Below are 18,850 nucleotides of genomic sequence, written 5' to 3'. Positions count from 1 at the left end.
TATAAACAATTATTTAGTAATAAATGGGAGCAATAAGGAACTGTTAACATTTTCTATCACAGGGACTATGAATGGTTTGCGAAGTGTTAGACATGACACGTGTTAGATACCTCTATGTGTGTGTGTGTGTGTGTGTGTGTGTGTGTGTGTGTGTGTGTGTGTGTGTGTGTGTGTGTGTGTGTGTGTGTGTGTGTGTGCACGCGCGCATTTGTGCATGCGTGCATATGTGCATGCATGTGTGTGTGTGTGTGTGTGTGTGTGTGTGTGTGTGTGTTTGTTCAAAAGTGTGAACACCGCTTTACTGTAACATCGACTATAAAAGCTACATGTGGTTGCTTTGAAGTGCCTTGCCAACTCTCCTTGACTGAGAAGAACTTCCTTTTCACTATGGCGACCATCTCCCCACCAAGGAGTCTTTCCTTTGGGCTCATGTCCCTCTATCCGACCCCTTCAAACCAGAGGAGAAGGAAGTCAAAAGTGGCAACCCATGTCCTGCTGCCAGGTTGTCTAACTGAGGCATTTCCTGAGGCATCTTTATTATCCCCAGTGACTTCCTGTTTGAACGACCAAAACTCTCATGACATGGCCTCTGGAGGTTTCAGAACATCTCAGTCACGAGTTTCAAGACATCTCAACCAAGAGTTCTCAGGGGTGGTTTGAGAGTGTGTCAGAATGTCCCTATGTCTGTGTTTTTTGTAGTCACAGAGTATTGCACAGCTTCCCTGGCCTGTGTATGAGTGCATTAGCCACCAGATCCTTCTCTCCACCCTCTCAGAGTGCATCTCAGGCTCTGCACTCTCTTGGTTTGTATCCTACCTGGCCGATCGCTCATACCAGGTAACGTGGAGAGGGTCGCTGTCCATATCACACACCCTCACCACTGGTGTCCCCCAGGGCTCTGTCCTAGGACCCTTATTGTTCTCTGTGTATACCAAATCTCTTGGCTCTGTCATTTCCCTTACACGGTTTCTCTTACCACTGCTATGCTGTTGACACTCGACTGTGTCCCCATCCCAGATAGCAAAGAATGTTAGGGTGATCCTGAACAACCAACTGTCCTGTGCAGCTGCACTGTAGATTCTTCCACTACAGCATTTGAAGGATACACCCATTCCTCACGAGAGAAGCAGCGCAATTCCTGGTCCTGGCACTTGTCATCTCCCGCCTAGACTACTGCAACTTACTTTTGGTCGTGACTCTGACATCTTAGCGCCCCAGTGGTGGAATGACCTTCCCACCACTGTCAGGTCGGCAGAGTCACTACCTATCTTCCACTGTAGACTAAAGACCCATCTCTTTAGGGTACACCTGGGCTCTTTCTCCTCAGACCTCTCCACCCCCTAACACCCTACATTACAAAATTCTTCCTTTCTCTAGCACTGTGACTGCCGATGGCATTTGTTCTTGTTGAAGGTTTTACTTATGATGACTGTTGTATAGTTGATTCACTTATTTAGACAAATGTACTTATTGTAAGTCCCTTTGGATAAAAGCTTCTGCTAAATGACTTAAATGTTAAATGTAAATGTACAATTTCATGAGATAAGCCTAGTTGAAATTATAACATTGTTTTTATCCGCATCGTTTTTTAGCCTACCTCTTATTTCGTGTACATCCTATCCATATTGTATTCCCAAAATTGAAAATAACACAACCTGTTGCTTAGTGAGCTCCGACAGGCTTTATTTTTCGTTGCTCCTGAAATCCACTTTCCATGATTTGACAATAGCCACATCCCGTCTAGCTCGCTTCTCACTGCTGCTCTCTGTTGCCACCGAGAGTATCTGTCACTTTTTTTTAGCCGGACTGCATGCACGAACATTTCACCTCCTGGAATAACCTGTTGTAGTCAACATATCTATAATAAAAAAATATCTAGCCTATAAGGTTACCGTGTACATTGTGTTATACGACAAATACAGTGTTTTCCTTCAACTTCTTTTGTTAGGCGTTTTTGCAAAGAAAACCTTTTTTGGTGGAAGTTGTAAAATACGCCTACGCCTAAAATAAAAAGCGCATCGGAAAATACTGTACTGTAAATCCGACAATGTCTGGCGAAGAGGCACCAGCTCAACAGCAGCAATCCGAGGAGGAGAAGACAGAAGATACGCCCAGATGTGAGGAACCACCATCGGAGGCAACCCAGGATGCTGAACCATCAAGCCCCGCGGTGGGGCCAGCAGCAGAGGCGCCGGCGGCGACACCGGATAAAGCGCCTGAGCCCGAGGAGGACATTTTCACCTACCGGGCTTTGGTGCTAACGGGTTACGGGGGTTATGACAAAGTCAAGCTTCAGGTGAAGAAGGGCAAGCCGAGCCTGAAGAGCGGCGAGGTCTTGGTGCGGATCAAGGCGTGCGGTCTGAACTTCGCGGAGTTGTTGGGAAGGCAGGGGCTGTATGAGCTGCTGCCTTCCCCTCCCGTCACGCCCGGGATGGAGTGCTCCGGTGTGATTGAAGCTGTCGGGGATGAGGTGACAGATAGAAAAGTGAGTGTAAAATGAACACCACCATAACATCTCCGAAATTCACGAGCCCTTAATTTATTATGTCATTAATCTAGTGGTCATCTATTTCTGGAAAAAAAACTAAATAATAACAAGTATTCTGCAATTTCAGGAGGATGAGAGATATGCTATACTGGCCAGTTCATCTCATATGTTCCTAGTGGGGACAATGATTAGTTAATAAGAATAAGTTACTGTTGAGAATACACATTCATGGGCGACGCCCGTCCAATCAATAGGCCTCCATCTAACGTGGCCCCTTTGTCACAGTCTGAGCCCAGACTTCATATCCATTGAAGAGGAGTGTAATCCCGGCTCTCTGTAGGCTACAGTACACCAGCCTCACAGCACTGGTTAGGAGGACCTCTTAGTCTATATATAATATTTGATTTATCTCAAATGTGCTTTTGGAGTTTTTCATCCAGCATAAGGGTAAAGTGATAAATCATTGAGGCCTGCTCCATTTGCGACAGTGTAATAGTAGTCTTATACACACATGCATCGTTTTTTTTAATTTTTTTTTTTATCTTTGGCTACCTCTGATTAATTTCAGTTATTGCTAAATAGTGCATTTCGAATGACATCAGATTACTAATAAACGCCCAAGATTGCTCAATTAAGTGAATTCATGCAAGAGATGAACGCAGGCAGAGATCACAGAGATAATACAATCCAAATGTCTTACATAAGCCCACTATAATAACAGCAATAGGATTATTTTCCTCTCATAGTGGTGTGTGCTGTCCTCCTCCCCCTTCATGATTAAGTTTGATCCCTCCATAGACCTCTTGAGAGGAGATCATTAGAGGTTGGGCTTAAGAGGCGGGGTGCTCCTCTGTCTCAATGATTTACCTCTCTGATACATGCTGTGGATAGAAGTGGATGAGTGAAATGTGAAATGTGAAATGTGAAATGACATATGACAAGCCACAGTGTGCCTAGAAAATTCCCTAAAGTGCAGCTTCCACATTATGGTAACGTGAAGATGTTCACATTATAATAGCCTTCTGCTGTTGTTTCTGATGCACGTTTCGCTAGGGGTCTGTGTTTGCACTGACATGACACAATCTATTTGATCCAGGGCTATGATACTTAGCTATGACATCAGCAATATTTCTGTCAGCAATATTTCCCTCACGTTCGAATGTGTGTGTGTGTGTGTTTGTGTGTGTGTGTGTGTGTGTGTGTGTGCGTGCCGATGAGGACCAATGTGACCCGTGAGTCATGAGGAGTTTAATGTAAAACATTGCAAAATGTGTGTGTGTGTGTGTGTGTGTGTGTGTGTGTGTGTGTGTGTGTGTGTGTGTGTGTGTGTGTGTGTGTGTGCGTGTGTGTGCGTGCGTGCGTGCATGCGTGTGTGCTTGCTTGCTTGCATGGGTGTGTGTGTGTGTGTGTGTGTGTGTGTGTGTGTGTGTGTGTGTGTGTGTGTGTGTGTGTGTGTGTGTGTGTGTTTTCATATGGATACCGATCTATCTATATGCACATACCAACCCCTCACTGTCTCACATTGTTAGTTTGGGAGAGGGAGGGTGGGAGAGGGGTGTGGCAGGGGGAAGGAGGAGAAGTAAATACCAAAACAAATGGATAGAAGAATCCCATAGGAGGAGTGGAGCATTCCTGCTGCTAATTACAGATTCACAACTGGCCACAAGACACACCAAACCACCGCCAACAACAACAACAACAGCATAGATCCCTGCTGCAGACAGTAACAATGTAGAGGCTAGCCGCCCTGACTGTGTTTGGGAAGAAGGGTTGGACGTGTTTTTGTTGGGCTGGGCTGAGTTGTGTCTCTTGGCCGAATCGGTGAAGCAGTCCAGAGGTGGATGGAGGGCGGGGTGGTCCCTGTTGAGCTGAAACAGAGCAGATTCAGTTTGAAAGTGTCATTCCAATCCGAGGCTGTAACTTGTTCATGTCCTTTAGCCCTTGATGACTTGTTCTTGCTCAAGGACTGGATAGGCGTAAGGCCTATGAATGTAGTAAAAGGTCAGGCCAGGGGTATTCCAGGTCTCTTAGTCAGAAAAAAACTCCCGAAAACAAGCTTAAGAGAGGAGCTACATTAGCAGTGATGTATTCCTGATTGGCATTAGCGATACGAACAATATATTGTGATCATATGGTGTCGACACATGCTGTATTTGCTTTAAGAGCATATTGCTCCACCGACCGTTCTTGTATGGTGGCGTTTCCTTGATTTTGCCTGCATGCCATCAGGAGTCAAGTGTAGTAGTGTAGGGTCAAGGGAGTGAATTATCAGATTGGAATTGGGCCCAGCTGCTCAGGTCATAGGGTTAGGGTTAGGGTTAGGGTTCAATGCAACCCTTCATATCAAGGATCATATCTCAAAGCTCCTCTCTCTGAGTTTTAGAGAAATGGCCTAGGTGCTTAGCTGTTGCTGCTCTAGCCAGCTCCTGAGTCCCTGTATTGACCAAGAAAACCACGAGTAATAAACCTTCACGGATCATGTTCTGTGAAACACTCAACCACTACTTCCACAGGATCTTCTTGAGCAAATGGCTGAATTGTCCTTTTCTGTAATGGATGGATAATGGACGGTACGCATCCGTTGTTTTTATGGGTCTCACTCGGATGTGCCCTTTGTAGAAGCTCTGTGGTGGATGACCACATGCTGCTTTGCTGATTGCCGATGAGGACCAATGTGACCTGTGAGGCATGAGGAGTTTAATGTAAAACATTTTCACAATGAGTGTAAGTGGGTGGGTGGGTGTCTGTTTGCATGCGAGCGTGTGTGTGTGTGTGTGTGTGTGTGTGTGTGTGTGTGTGTGTGTGTGTGTGTGTGTGTGTGTGTGTGTGTGTGTGTGTGTACTCTGGTCATGTGTCTGTGACTGGCAGGAAGAGAAACCACTGAAAGGTCATGAAGAATTACAAACAGGAAGTGTTAGAGTATTCAGAGACAGATTCAACCTCTTTCCTGCGGCCTTCACTTGTTGACGTGTTTCAAAACACGGGTTATACGTTTATAGCTTTGCTTCTCTGTGAGACAGAGCAGAGAAGGACTTCAATTCCAACAAGTCTATAGTGCTCTCCTGGACATGATCGATCTCAATAGTCCAAAGAGGTTTCTTCTCCTCATATATATACTTTCCTTCATCTGTTCTGATGTGAAACAGCTGGACGGATAAAATCCCACTCCCTAGCAGGGTAGGCTGGTGGAGTTGAAATTGGAGGACAGGCTCATTGAAATGCATGGAATGGAATGAGGAATGGTACCCCTCCTCATTCCATTCCATGCATTACAATAAGTCCATTCTCTGATTTTCGGCCTCCACCAGCTTCCCCTGCTCTCTAGTAGGGGTGGACCATTTCCTTCACTTGTCCTACAGTACACAATCTGTCTCATCAGTGCAGATGAAGAGGAGGCGAGGAGAGGAAGACTATTGAGATGCACCCCTAGGACTGCAGGAATCTCTCTGATGTGAACGTTTTCCAACTGCTAGGGTTAGGGTAATTAGGGCTCAGGAGGCTTGGGCTGCTTTCAAAAACATTTAAGTCAGGACATTGAGGAAGTCCTTTTCCATAAGTCCTAAAGAATTTTGGCGAGTTGCATCTGTTAATGAATACCAGACACCATGTCTACATAAGGTACACTCTGAAAGCTGATTCATCACTTCGGCTCCAGAACCCGATTCATCATTCCACAACCCCTTTCGCACCCTTCAATTCTGCCCTCAAAAGAGGGGTGCCAGCCTTTTATCCGAGATGCTCGTAGTCTTCATGAGCTTTTGTGATACCCTCATGTTCTATTTTATTTTATTTTATTCTATTTTAAAACTTATTGTTGCACTACTCTGTGGCACTGTCACTTTTGCATTTCACTGTATACTTGTATGCACGTGACAAATAAAGAATTTTGAATCTTGAATCTTTCTGCATGGAAAAATGGAACAGTGGTGACATTTCTCTCGTCTGGACAATGCATAGGCATGTATTCGATGTTTTACTTGATCTGATAGTTGGTCATTGGGGACAAATTTATACCTAAGCGTAAAAAAGTGGGGCGTAAAAAACGACAGGATCGGCTGCCGAAGAAGAATTACAAAGGACTACAAAGCAGTCCCCTGATAGAGAGCAGATTGCCAGATTTTCTCAAATAATTTCACTTTCCCAGTGTATTAGTCATACGCTGAAGAGCACATGATCTTGTGCACATGGGCACATGATGTTCCTCTTTTTTATCGTCTCTTCCATCTCCTTACTTCCTTCTTTTCTTACTCTCTCCGGTCCTCCTCCTCTTCTTCATGCTCTCCCTTTTGTCATCTCTCCCCTCCCTCTCTCCACCCCCCTCCCCCGACCTCCCCCCACATACTTTCTCATCTCTCCACTGCCTCCCTCTTTCCCCCTTTCTTCTTTCCCTTCATTCCTCTTTCATGTCTTCCCTACCCCCACCCCCACCCCCACCCCCACCTCCTCCTCTCCCCTCCTGCTCTAATCTAACGCCTTCTCTTCCCTCCTCTCTCCTCCCCCTTCCACCTCCTCCTCCTCCTCCCCTCCCCCCTCTCTCTCTCTCAGGTGGGGGACCGTGTGTTGGTGCTGAGTGGCAGCGGCTTGTGGCAGGAAGTGGCGGCCGTGCCCGCTGACCACACCTTCCCCATGCCCGAGGGCATGAGCTTTGAGGAGGGCGCTGCCATCCCTGTCAACTACCTCACAGCCTACATGATGCTGTTTGAGATGGCCAACGTGAGGCCCGGCCAGAGCATTCTCATCCATATGGCCGCAGGTAACACACACACACACACACACAAATATGCATGCACACACATGTACACACACACATGTACACACCCACACACACACACACACACACACACACACACATACACACACACACACTATGTTAGAATAGCCTAATTTTGCATGAGTTCTGGTAAGGGACTCTCATCTAGGTCAGAATGCATCACTCCGCATGCAGCCACAGGTCTCTGCAGGAAATGAAATGTCAGGTGTCTTTGATGTGTGTATATGTGTGAGTTTGGCTGTGTGTGCGTGTGCGTGTGCGTGTGCGTGTGCGTGTGCGTGTGTGTGTGTGATATGGGAGGGGTGTTTTTTGACATCTAATCAAGATCTTTGGTTGACATGTTTATCTTAAGTACTGCAGTTTCATCTCAGCAGACCCGTTAATGTAATTTACTGTACATGGGATGAAAAGACACTGTGTTAGCAAAGCCTGGTGCTGTTGCTTGCTATTCGTGTTGTTTTTGCCTTAAAATCTCCCCACACACACACACACACACACACACACTTTAACAGCACTACTGCCCCTACCCTGCACTTTACAGCAGCACTGTATACTACAGCATAGCATATAGCATTAGACTCTGATCTGCAACCCCGATTATGGAATGCAATGTGAACCTGCCCTGGCTCATCATGCACACACACACACACACACACACACACACACACACACACACACACACACACACACACACACACACACACGCACGTATGTAGGGGGACAGAGGAGTCGCTAATGACTCCTATTGCCCTCAAGCAAAGCAAGAAGTTCTATTTCCATGGCAACGCTACCTCTATAACATCTGAGGATAACTCCATTGGACGTGCTGCACATTAGCAAACTGACAACACTGATCACTGTCACTGAGGTAACACAAGCAATTTTAGAGAGCTGTTAAATGTTTTGGAACTCCATGGCTCTGAGAAAAACAGTGTTAGGGAGGGGGTTCAGATCAATGTTGGTTGCTGTACTGTATAATGCACTGTACTTGCATCACAGGGCCAAAAGGTACATTTTGCTGACAGAAAAGCGATTCAAGGCTAATATGATAAGGATTGCAATATAATTATCGTCACCTGGGATAGACATCTGTGTTCCCAGATCTTTAGCTTTGCATTCAATCCATTCACTGTCAGAGAGGGACACTGGAATAGGAGGCTATTTACTTATGTACTGCACTGTACTATTCAGTAGCTACAGTTTTCTGCCCTCACATGAAGTGAGTTAGTTTTAAAACTGGCCCACACACACACACACACACACACACCAGGTGCACACGCAGACACACACACACACACACACACACACACACACACACACACACACACACACACATACACACACAGAAGTTTGTTTGAGTCAAGGTCATGTGATCCATTAGCTTTGTTGACCAAGTGTAAGTGTTGAGTGTGTCTGATAAACAGAATCTCTGGGTTCCGTAAAAGCTTTCAGGGCTTTAAGTGTGCAACTCACACAACAGTAACGTGTCGCCTCTATCCTGCTACAGTATCTCTAATATCCACCGTCCTATTTTCTCCCTCCTTCACTCCTCTAAGCAGGACAGGGAGCCCTGTGAAAATCAACAGTTTTATTGATAAGGGCCAAAAGACTATATTATTTAAAACCTGTCAAAAACAATGTAATTCCTGTATATACTGTAAGGAGGAATGAATGAATGAACAGCAGTATTTCCAGAATACTCCAGCTGAGACTTGGTTTGGTGTTATGCTGTTTGACCCTCAAGTCGCAGTATTTCACTCTGATAGCTTTGAGATGAGGTGAAAATCAATACACATCGGTCCCATCTGATTGAGACAAGGCTCACTTTATGATGTGTCACTTGGCCTACTGTCAACAACAACAACAACAGCAGTCCCGCTGAACTGTAGGTAACACCTGGGTATACACTGTAGTACTACATTTCCAGCACATAGTCTCCTGTGTGATGCATCACCTGTACCTCTATCTCCTCCGTCATCCTGTCCATCACATCACCTCCATCACATCACCTCTGTCCTATCACCTTCATCACATCACCTTCATCACATCACCTCCATCACATCACCTCTGTCCTATCACCTTCATCACATCACCTTCATCACATCACCTCCATCACATCACCTCCGTCACATCACCTCCATCACATCACCTCCATCACATCTATCACCTCCATCACATCACCTCTGTCCTATCACCTTCATCACATCACCTTCATCACATCACCTCCATCACATCACCTCCGTCACATCACCTCCGTCACATCACCTCCATCACATCACCTCCATCACATCACCTCCGTCACATCACCTCCATCACATCTATCACCTCCATCACATCTATCACCTCCATCACATCTATCACCTCCATCACATCACCTCTGTCCTATCACATCACCTCCATTACATCACCTCCATTACATCACCTCTGTCCTATCACCTTCGTCACATCACCTCCATCACATCTATCACCTCCATCACATCGCCTCTGTCCTATCACATCACCTCCATTACATCACCTATCACGTTCGTCACATCACATCACCTCTGTCCTATCACCTCCATCACATCACCTCCATTACATCACCTCTGTCCTATCACCTTCGTCACATCACCTCCATCACATCACCTCCGTCACATCTATCACCTCCACCACATCTCCTATCACCTCCATCACATCCCCTCCGTCACATCTCCTATCACTTCCATCACATCACCTCCATCACATCACCTCCATCACATCTCCTATCACCTCCATCACATCTCCTATCACTTCACATCACAAATAAATCACGTTATTTACAGTATCTCTCATATCACACATGATGTCATGCGTCCTTCTATCTATCTGTGTCCCTTCCTTCTGTCTCTAGGTGGTGTGGGTATCGCTACCACCCAGCTTTGCCAGACAGTGAAGGACGTGACCATTTTTGGCACAGCGTCGGCCAGCAAGCATGAGACCATCAGCCAGGGAGGGGTCACCCACCCCATCGACTACCGCACGCGGGATTACGTGGAGGAGATCCGGAAAATTTGTCCCAAGGGTAAGTATGTCATCATCTGCATCATCAGTGAGCTAATGTCAATATCATTGCATACAAGCTATCTCTCTCTCTCTCTCTCTCTCTCTCTCTCTCTCTCTCTCTCTCTCTCTCATACATCATCGCATACATTTGAACTGTTTGTTAAGCTCTCTCTCTCTCTCTCTCTCTCTCTCTCTCCCTCTCTCTAAGGATTGGATCTAGTCCTGGACCCTCTCGGAGGCTCGGACACCCACAAGGCCTTCAGTTTGTTGAAGACCATGGGTACTCTCGTAGTGTTTGGTAAGAAACCTAACCATTCATCCTACTGTAGGTGTCCTCACTGGGTCTCCTCACTGAGGGCTATGTCCCTCAGATTAGTTGGCTTTGCGTTTCTTCAATTGCAGCTAATGTAACACATATTACAGCAGCGATAAATCCGTATTGCAGCCATATGGGCATTGTAGCCATCCCTTGTATAACTGGTTGGGTTTGAACAGGGGACTTCTAGCATGGGTGACCCAGACGTAAACCGCTATACCAAGAGTATACAAGAGTGTGATTCCAAATCACCTCCACTACACTTGTTGGTATCGAACATGCAACCCTTAGTTCCCAAGGTTGGCACAACATGAACCGTACCCTCTCAGATCTTGACAATTGTCAATAACGGGTCACATAATAACTCCTAATATCTCGCCACGTCCCCCTACCCCAGGTGCAGCCAACTGTGTGACGGGTCAGAAGAAGAACCTGCTGGCCATGGCTAAGACCTGGTACAACCAGTTCACCATCAACACCCTGCGGCTGATGCACGCCAACAAGGCAGTGTGTGGCTTCCACCTGGGCTACCTGAGCGACCACGAGCTCATCGTCCAGACCATGGGAAAGCTGCTGGAACTGTACAGCCAGGGCAAAATCAAACCCCGCATAGACTCCACTTACCACTTTGAGCAGGTGATTGTCGGGGGATGAGTGTGTGTGTGTGTGTGTGTGTGTGTGTGTGTGTGTGTGTGTGTGTGTGTGTGTGTGTGTGTGTGTGTGTGTGTGAGAACGCCTGCAGCTATCATAGCTACTGCTTTCCCTTTGGAGAAATGCCTTACTGTATCATTCAGTTGTTTACTGAACGCCATCTCTACATGACTCTGGCTTACATAGGTTCTCTGCTTACACCTGTGTGAGGGTTGTGTCTGTGTGTGTGTGTGTGTGTGTGTGTGTGTGTGTGTGTGTGTGTGTGTCAGGGTTGTGTGAAGGGATCAGAGTCTGTTCCACAGCTCTGTGAGTGTGTGTATGTTTGTATCTGTGTAAATACACAGGCACACAGGCACACATGCTTGGCTAACTCAGTTGATGTATCGGAGGTTGCTCCAGGTAGCTCTAGGGCTCTAGCAGAATCTCTTCATAGATTCTTGCAGTCTTGAAGAAGTGATGGATTGCCATCATATACTCGCGGGGCAAGTGCTCCTCCTCGCGCTCCTCCTCGCACTCCTCCTCGCCTTCCTCCTCATATTGCCTTAAAAGGCTATGTTTACACCTCTCACGCCTTTGTAGTTGCGTTTGATGTCATGTTCACTCATAGACTTGGATATCTGCAGGCTGTTGGTGAAACAGGGAGTGTTCTCTACTCTGTTTACAAAGAGGGTGCTATAATACATTCATTAAACCAAACTGACTTGTCTACCTGGCAAATCGGGGGTTTCCATGGCAACTGGTCCTCGGTGACACCAGCCTCGATCTCCTCTCTCCCCGTTGCTCTCCACTTCACCGTGATTGGGCAGAACGCCTAGGGTCAAAGGTCAGATTGATCGGAGGGTGCTTCAGCGTGGCAGGACGTACGACTAGCGCAGAGCAGATTTCTGTTGCTATGCTACAGAACTGTAGGGAAGCTAGCGTCAGATGTGATAGGACCTTGAGGGGTAAATAGTCAATTTAATCAAGTGGATGGGTTCTCTAGAATTCATTGTCATGAACAAACCTCGCTTTTGAAAATTCTGGTTTTCAGTTGGAACAATATCATTCTGTATCTGTCGCATCTGAATGTGGCAAATGCCTACGATCACATTAGCAGACACCTGCACAGATATGTACATGAGGTTATGGCTGAAGTAGCTGCAGCTACAGCACAGCCTTTTGTGTGTGACCATTCAACTCAATACCTTGCATAGTAATTGTAAATCAGGGAGGCTAATCTATTGAACGCTTCTGACAGCAGTCTCCCCACAGACATTAGCTCTCTCTCCCCTCCCTCCCCCTATCCATTCCTCCCCCCCCTCCCCTGTCTCTCTCCATCCCTCCCTCCTATGTGTGTACAGTGTCTGACGTGTCAGACTGCAATCCTCAGTCGCCCCCATCGAATGATATGGGTCTGATGGCAGTTGCTAGGTGACGACCGTTGTTGCCGTGGCGTCGTCGATAGGGGGGATATTTGTTGGAGGTGCTGTGGGGTGGGGTGACTAGAGAGCAGGGCTAGGCAGACAGTGGAGTCAGAGAGACACTTGTGTTGAGGAGGCCCATTAGGGAGAGTCCCTCTCATTGTGTATACGCTGGAGAGGATGCCATATCTGAGTTTGGTAAATATTAGGACGACTGGGTGAAGAGATACATACAGTGGAATTTGTAACATGTAAACATCATAAAATGTTCTTTGAAATCTTTTCTGGCCTCCTATCTATCTGTCTGTCTGTCTGTCTATACAGTACCTATCTGTCTGTCTGTTTATCTCTCTGTACGTCTATTTACCAATCCATACATCAATCTATCCATCTACTGTACCTAATGTACAGTGCCAGTCAAATGTTTGGACACAAACTTGCCAAGAGTGTGCAAAGCCGTCATCAAAGCAAAAGGTGGCTACTTTGAAGAATCTGAAATAACACTTTTTGTTTGTTTACTACATAATTCCATATGTGTTCCTTCATAGTTTTGATGTCTTCAATATGAATCTACAATGTAGAAAATTCTACAATGTAGAAATGAAAATGAAGAAAAACCATTGAATGAGAAGGTGTGTCCAGACTTTTGACTGGTACTGTATGTCTCATATCTATCCATCTCTCCCCTCCCTCCCTGTCCTTCTCCATCAGGTGGGTGATGCAATGAGGCGTATGCATGAGCGCCAGAACATAGGCAAAGTGATCCTGCTCCCTGAGCCCAAAAAAGAGGAGGAGAAGCCTGAGGCTGACCCTGAGCCAGCTGAGACAGAGGACAAGAAAGAGGAGGAAGAAAAAGAAGAGAAGATAGAGGAGACCAACACAGAAGAGGTCAAGACTGAGGAAAATTGAGAATGAGAGGTTCAAAAATATGCGAGCGTTTAGACTCAAGCATTTCGGTATTGGCCTTCTCTATGTCATAGACCAGGTCTTCGAAATCTACAGTACCATCGCCTCTTAATGTTTATATCTGTTTATATCTTATGTAGGATGATGTTGGCCCTAAATGCTGATGTAATACCAGTTTTGTGTTTACCCTATAATTTGGATTGGGATTGGGGGTGGGGGTGGGGTAAAAGCTGATCGCAGATCTGCTCTTAGGGCCAACTTCTACGTGGAGCATATAGTGGCAGTAGTGGCCTTGTCCTATTGACACTAGTGACTTAACTCTACTTGTAGTCCCTCTTGTCTGTGAGAAAGCTCCTCAGACAAGTTGCTGTGTCTTAAGTTTCATGGCCTCCTCAACAGCAGCCCTCAATGGTTAACTACCCCCATTAGCTGGTCTTTATGAGTCAGCATACCGACACACTTAAATTGTCTCTCTACAAGTTGTATTGCATGCTCTTCTTAATCCAGGCTGAAGATATGGTGTCTTTATATGAGTTGTAGTGTCTAAAAGAAAATGTCAAATGTTAGCAGCATTAGTGAATTATTGAAAGTCTGTGTGAGTGTTTTTTTGATGGTTGTATGTGTACAGTATGTGTGTGTGTGTGTGTGTGTGTGTGTGTGTGTGTGTGTGTGTGTGTGTGTGTGTGTGTGTGTGTGTGTGTGTTTGCCTGAGTATGATATGGTTCGTAAGTTGTTGTTTGGATTCTGTTTTGCTAAAATTCTACTCTCTCTTTCGATATCATGTCTCATGTTTCAGTGGATGCAAATGTGTTTTGGTGATTTGGCCCCTTTGAGAGTACTGGGAGACCAATAGACCAGTATTTAAACATAGTTTGATTGATGATTGCTTTTTCCTGACTGTGTGTGCCAAATTGAACGCCAACTTTCCTATTTGCCTTGCCTTCAACTATGAATCACAAAGAGTGCAAAATAGGACTTCCCTTGCCTTGTTTTGAATGGTTCATTACAAAACAATGTATTGCTGACCTTGTGCTAAGAACGTTTGGCACAACATGTAGATAGGGTTTCAAAATAACACCCTCAGTCTGCGTTCTCTTAGCGATTACCGTTGTCTGCTTCTCAGTACTTCTCAGTGCCTCCTCTCTATTTGAAACAAATTCCAGGTTGTAACTGTGTATTGTCTCAAGAATCGCCCCAGCCTTCTTCCAGATCAGTCTAACCTCTCTGACTTGGGAACAGGAGAACCGGGATCGTACTTGACTTTTATACCAAACTACAGTGCTCTCTAGAAACTTCCCAGTTGGTCCCATGATATTCCCTAACTCTTTTTGTATTATTCTTTTACAGTATATGTGGCTAATTGAACATTCTTCTAATATCTGTGTGGCAAATATATGAAATGTAAAAAATATTGTAGTAACTCCTGCCGAGGTAGGACTGTTACGATCTTTGTCAAATGGAATAACCCTATTTGGCGCAGTGGATAGCGAGCTTGCCCATAGATTGGAAGGTCTGGGGTACGAGTTCTGCAAGGAGCATTCCACTGTCACCATTTGCTACAATATACATTTCATTTCATAGTATTTGTGGCAGGGAATCTCCTAGTGTTTTCATGGTGACCTCACAATGTTCCATTGCACATTCTTGGACTTCTATTTTGCGGCTTTTAATAAATGACTCCAAATGGTTAATAACAAAAGTCAGTGTGGAGGAAGCAGATGTTTTTTCCAGCTGTGGTAGTAACTGAACGCTGTGGCGCAGCAGAGAGAGAGAGGAAGCCTGTCTCCCCATCCAGACCACGCCAGCTCAACACATTCCACTCCTACTGCTCACTGTACTATCACTCTCTGGAGAGCACTCCCATCTCTTTGTTGTCATTTAAATATGATAAAAACAAAGAATGTCATTTTGTAAAGACAAATGGTTTGCGTTTGTTTTCATTTGATTATCTCTGTAAGAACTGAAACTGTAGGTTTGGGTTTGTGTAGTTTTCCTTCTCTTTCCTGGCATCAAGAGTGACTGCGGTGTGAGCTAAGATCCGGCAGGGATTTCCTAAGTGGAATAGGACTGGGAATAAGAGTAGCTTTCTTCCTGGGAACTGCATGCTACTGGCCTTGACAGGTGTTTCCACCTATTCAGAAACCTCAGTCATACAGTACCAACCCATTGTTGATTTGCATTGATTACACCCAGTAGTCTAGTAACCCCAAGTCTATTGTTTGGCCGTAGAGATACCCAGATGCAGTGTGATTTTTTCTTTGATTGTGTTAAGTGACCATCTCTCTCTTTGAGGCTTATTCAAAGTCCATTAAGTGATGGTTTAGGACTTACGGTCCTTAAATCACTACATTATTTGTGTTTTGTTTACCTGAGCTCATATGGCACTATTAACTTATTCCTTGTAAGTTTGTCCTTGCAACAAAACACTTGCATATCTCTGCCCCTATTCTTTGTAGGAATTTCTCTGCAGTGCTCCACTTACATGATGCTGTTCACATGAACTTGTGACGCTTTTCTGCAGTGTTGCCGTATGCCTTACCTGTATTGTACATGTTTACTGAAATGAATAAATTGCAACTGTCTGATGGTATTTCATGTGTGCCTATATCTTTAATTTGTCACGCCCTTATCCTGGGCTGTGGAACCTATGCTGCCTTGGGCTCAGCTTGAATGTAAAGTCTATATGTAGACCAATAGCCCCCTCTGTGGTCGGTTACAGAGCTGCACACACTGTCATTGTGAAGGTGAGAATGCAATATCAGAACTGTAGTGAGCAACACAATGTAAGCATAATTTGGGATCTGTTTAGGATGCTCTGTGACTCCCCACTACAGTATATGGCCATGCTGCAACGTGAAAATGGTCTATCTTATCTAAATTGATGAGCAAGTAAATAACTGTATTCTCTTAATAGTAGTATGTAACCAGTGTGTAACATTCAAGCTTTCTTAAAGCTTCCTAATGGTTGTAATGACTATGTTTAATCGGTAGCGATCACGGAATGATATGCCTTGAAAGAAATATTTCATTTACGAATGGTGTTTTGGTCCAGAAAAAGTGCTTTCTAAAATGGTGTCTTACCCGACACTCGGATTGCATACAAACATGTTGTTACTGCCAGGGGTGTTCTAGAGGAGTGGACTCACAGATTTTCACCTTTCTGTCTGTAGTGGCTCTGATGTCCGACACAGCAAATCCATTTTCAAGGAGGTTATATTATTGTTAGGTAGGATGTTGTTGTTGGGAACTTCAAACTGAAGTTCACCATGGTGGCCAGAGGTGGCAGATTTCCAACAAACCCTGCTCTTTTAATTTAGGGTTAGGCATAAGGTTAGGAGTGATCTTAGAGTTAGGGGTTAGGGATAGTGTTTAACAGCTAATTATTAGGAGAGAAATTGTCACACTTTCTGTTAAGCAGCATGGCCGATAGTGACCACCAGATTTGGGGGTAGACCTGTAAGTAAATGTGTCCTTCCTTTACTCATCAGCATATTCCATCAACTTCAACATGCATATTTCACTTAATGTTGTAAAAAATAAAATGAAAAGACAAATGATTTCTGTATTTTAATCACTATGATCTTATAAGAACTATATTTGCCGTATATTGCACAGGTCTTACTATTGCCTGATCATTACTATCATTCAGCAAGTACAATTATTTGTGATCAGTAAGTTAAAGGGGTTCACTATTTTATTATTCACTATAACATTCCTTGGTTTAACTATTAAAGCCAATCCCTAGCATTACTACTGGCCTACTACTGTCAAGATAAGATCTTGTCCCTTCATCTCCATATAATAACATGATAAATCACATGGAATTATTTGTATATATGTTTTATCTATTATATACTGTTCTCAACATGTTTACAATTGGTCCGTTTGAGGTTCTCATCTTGTCTTGACTCATTGTAGTCTTTCAGATGTCTTCAACACCCTGAGACTTCAACACCTCAGCTAAATGTCTCAGATAGCTGGAGTCTGGGTAGCCATTCCTGCCAAGAAAGAAACAGGGGATGGATCTTTTAGACTGCACTCTACTACTGTGGTGTTAAAGTAGTGTTTAGGTTGTAGTGTTTAACTCAATGTTTAGGTGTTTAACTCAATGTTTAAATGTCCCAATGTCTCTGGACGGCAAATTGCTGGTTCACAGCATTGTCACTTATTTAGTTAGAATTGGTTTAATCATTCTTGTTTAAGAATTGCCATTGTGTTCTCGGTTTCATTTGGTTTGTGATTTGTTACACTGAATGTTTAAAGGTATGTTTAAAGGTAAACCTAGTCCTACTTTAAACCAATCACAACTTAAATACAGGCTTATAGATGTTCATAGTCTTCATAAACATCTATAAGCCTGTCACACTATATAATCCACTATGTCACATCCCAGAAATACTGTTAATTTTTGTGTTAATCTATTGCAATAAAAAAGAAGACTCACTTGGACTTCCCTCCCTCTATGCTAGTCTTGTGTGGGATGACACCCCAGGTCACCCTGTTGTCCCCCACTCTCACACAGAAGGTCAGGCATTGGTGGAAGGCCCGCTCCAGGGATGGCAGCAGCCTGCGGGTTATCTCATTCAGAGGCAGGAAGGCATCAAACCTTCCGCCTTGGAAAGGTGCTCCAGGGTTTGGATGGTCCTTCTACACAGAGGAGGCATGAATTGATTATGAATCATGACAAGGTAACAGAGTTAAAGGGATAAGACCTCAATTAAAGACAGCTAACAAAAGCTTTGGCATAATTATTATAACAATTTATGAAATCTGATATAGCTGTGATTACGAATAATAAAAGAAACAGTCAATATTATAATATTCTAAGATCATTTTCATGACCTGTTAACACTACTAACTACTAGATATAATTCTACTCTGGTTTTAGTGGTATTAAGTGGATGGGTTTTAAAAGAGCTACTGTAACGTAATATTAAACATAAGCAGTAAACAGTTACAGTATATAAATGTGAGCCTAATCAAATATTCTCATTATCATTCTCAACCCCCCTGAAAACTTAAACTGTAATTGCTCATTATATCAAATTGTCCTGTATGAAGAAAACATACAGCCCTTACCCCTTGGACACCATCGGGAATAATGTAGGTAATTTTCATTGTTGTATACTTGCTGTGCCCCAGCAGACTGAAGGACAGCTCACTGTAGCTCATGGTACCCCTGATGCCAGTGATACTTTCTTCAGATTTGGGGCAGACATCACAGTTGAAATTGACATTCTCCTTGCATTGTGAGCATACAGCGACACCACAAGCCACCGTAGGGACTGATTCTTCTC

General features: G+C 44.4%; 2 protein-coding genes across 2 annotated transcripts; one reads left to right on the top strand and one right to left on the bottom strand.

The window, feature by feature from the left end:
• Positions 1-1,827: 1,827 nt before the first annotated feature.
• Positions 1,828-15,220, top strand: LOC310816847 (synaptic vesicle membrane protein VAT-1 homolog). Its single transcript, XM_083687163.1, has 6 exons — positions 1,828-2,485; positions 7,034-7,241; positions 10,129-10,299; positions 10,489-10,578; positions 10,994-11,232; positions 13,359-15,220. Exons 1-6 carry the CDS (start codon positions 2,048-2,050, stop codon positions 13,554-13,556), a joined length of 1,344 nt encoding a protein of 447 aa, XP_083543289.1. The 5' UTR covers positions 1,828-2,047; the 3' UTR covers positions 13,557-15,220.
• Positions 15,221-17,078: 1,858 nt separating this feature from the next.
• LOC310816846 (putative E3 ubiquitin-protein ligase DTX3) lies at positions 17,079-18,844 on the bottom strand. The gene is made up of 3 exons (XM_083687162.1): positions 18,633-18,844; positions 17,998-18,200; positions 17,079-17,551 (listed from the first exon to the last, which is right to left on the bottom strand). Exons 1-3 carry the CDS (start codon positions 18,723-18,725, stop codon positions 17,476-17,478), a joined length of 372 nt encoding a protein of 123 aa, XP_083543288.1. The 5' UTR covers positions 18,726-18,844; the 3' UTR covers positions 17,079-17,475.
• Between the last annotated feature and the right edge of the window lie 6 nt (positions 18,845-18,850).

Source organism: Argentina silus (assembly GCF_951799395.1).
Source record: "Argentina silus genome assembly, chromosome: 16".
Taxonomy (NCBI): domain Eukaryota; kingdom Metazoa; phylum Chordata; class Actinopteri; order Argentiniformes; family Argentinidae; genus Argentina; species Argentina silus.
The sequence above is the reverse complement of the archived record's forward strand: the minus strand, read 5'-3'. Positions and strand labels throughout refer to the sequence as shown.

Excerpts from the sequence above, each read along its gene's own strand:
- LOC310816846 (XM_083687162.1), bottom strand. The coding sequence starts at position 18,725 with ATGAGCTACAGTGAGCTGTCCTTCAGTCTGCTGGGGCACAGCAAGTAT. Across the intron at positions 18,201-18,632 it reads TTCCCGATGGTGTCCAAGGG|AAGGACCATCCAAACCCTGG; the intron begins GTAAGGGCTGTA and ends TCCTCTGTGTAG. Across the intron at positions 17,552-17,997 it reads ATAGAGGGAGGGAAGTCCAA|GAATGGCTACCCAGACTCCA; the intron begins GTGAGTCTTCTT and ends CTTTCTTGGCAG.
- LOC310816847 (XM_083687163.1), top strand. The coding sequence starts at position 2,048 with ATGTCTGGCGAAGAGGCACCAGCTCAACAGCAGCAATCCGAGGAGGAG. Across the intron at positions 7,242-10,128 it reads TCTCATCCATATGGCCGCAG|GTGGTGTGGGTATCGCTACC; the intron begins GTAACACACACA and ends TTCTGTCTCTAG. Across the intron at positions 10,300-10,488 it reads CCGGAAAATTTGTCCCAAGG|GATTGGATCTAGTCCTGGAC; the intron begins GTAAGTATGTCA and ends CCTCTCTCTAAG.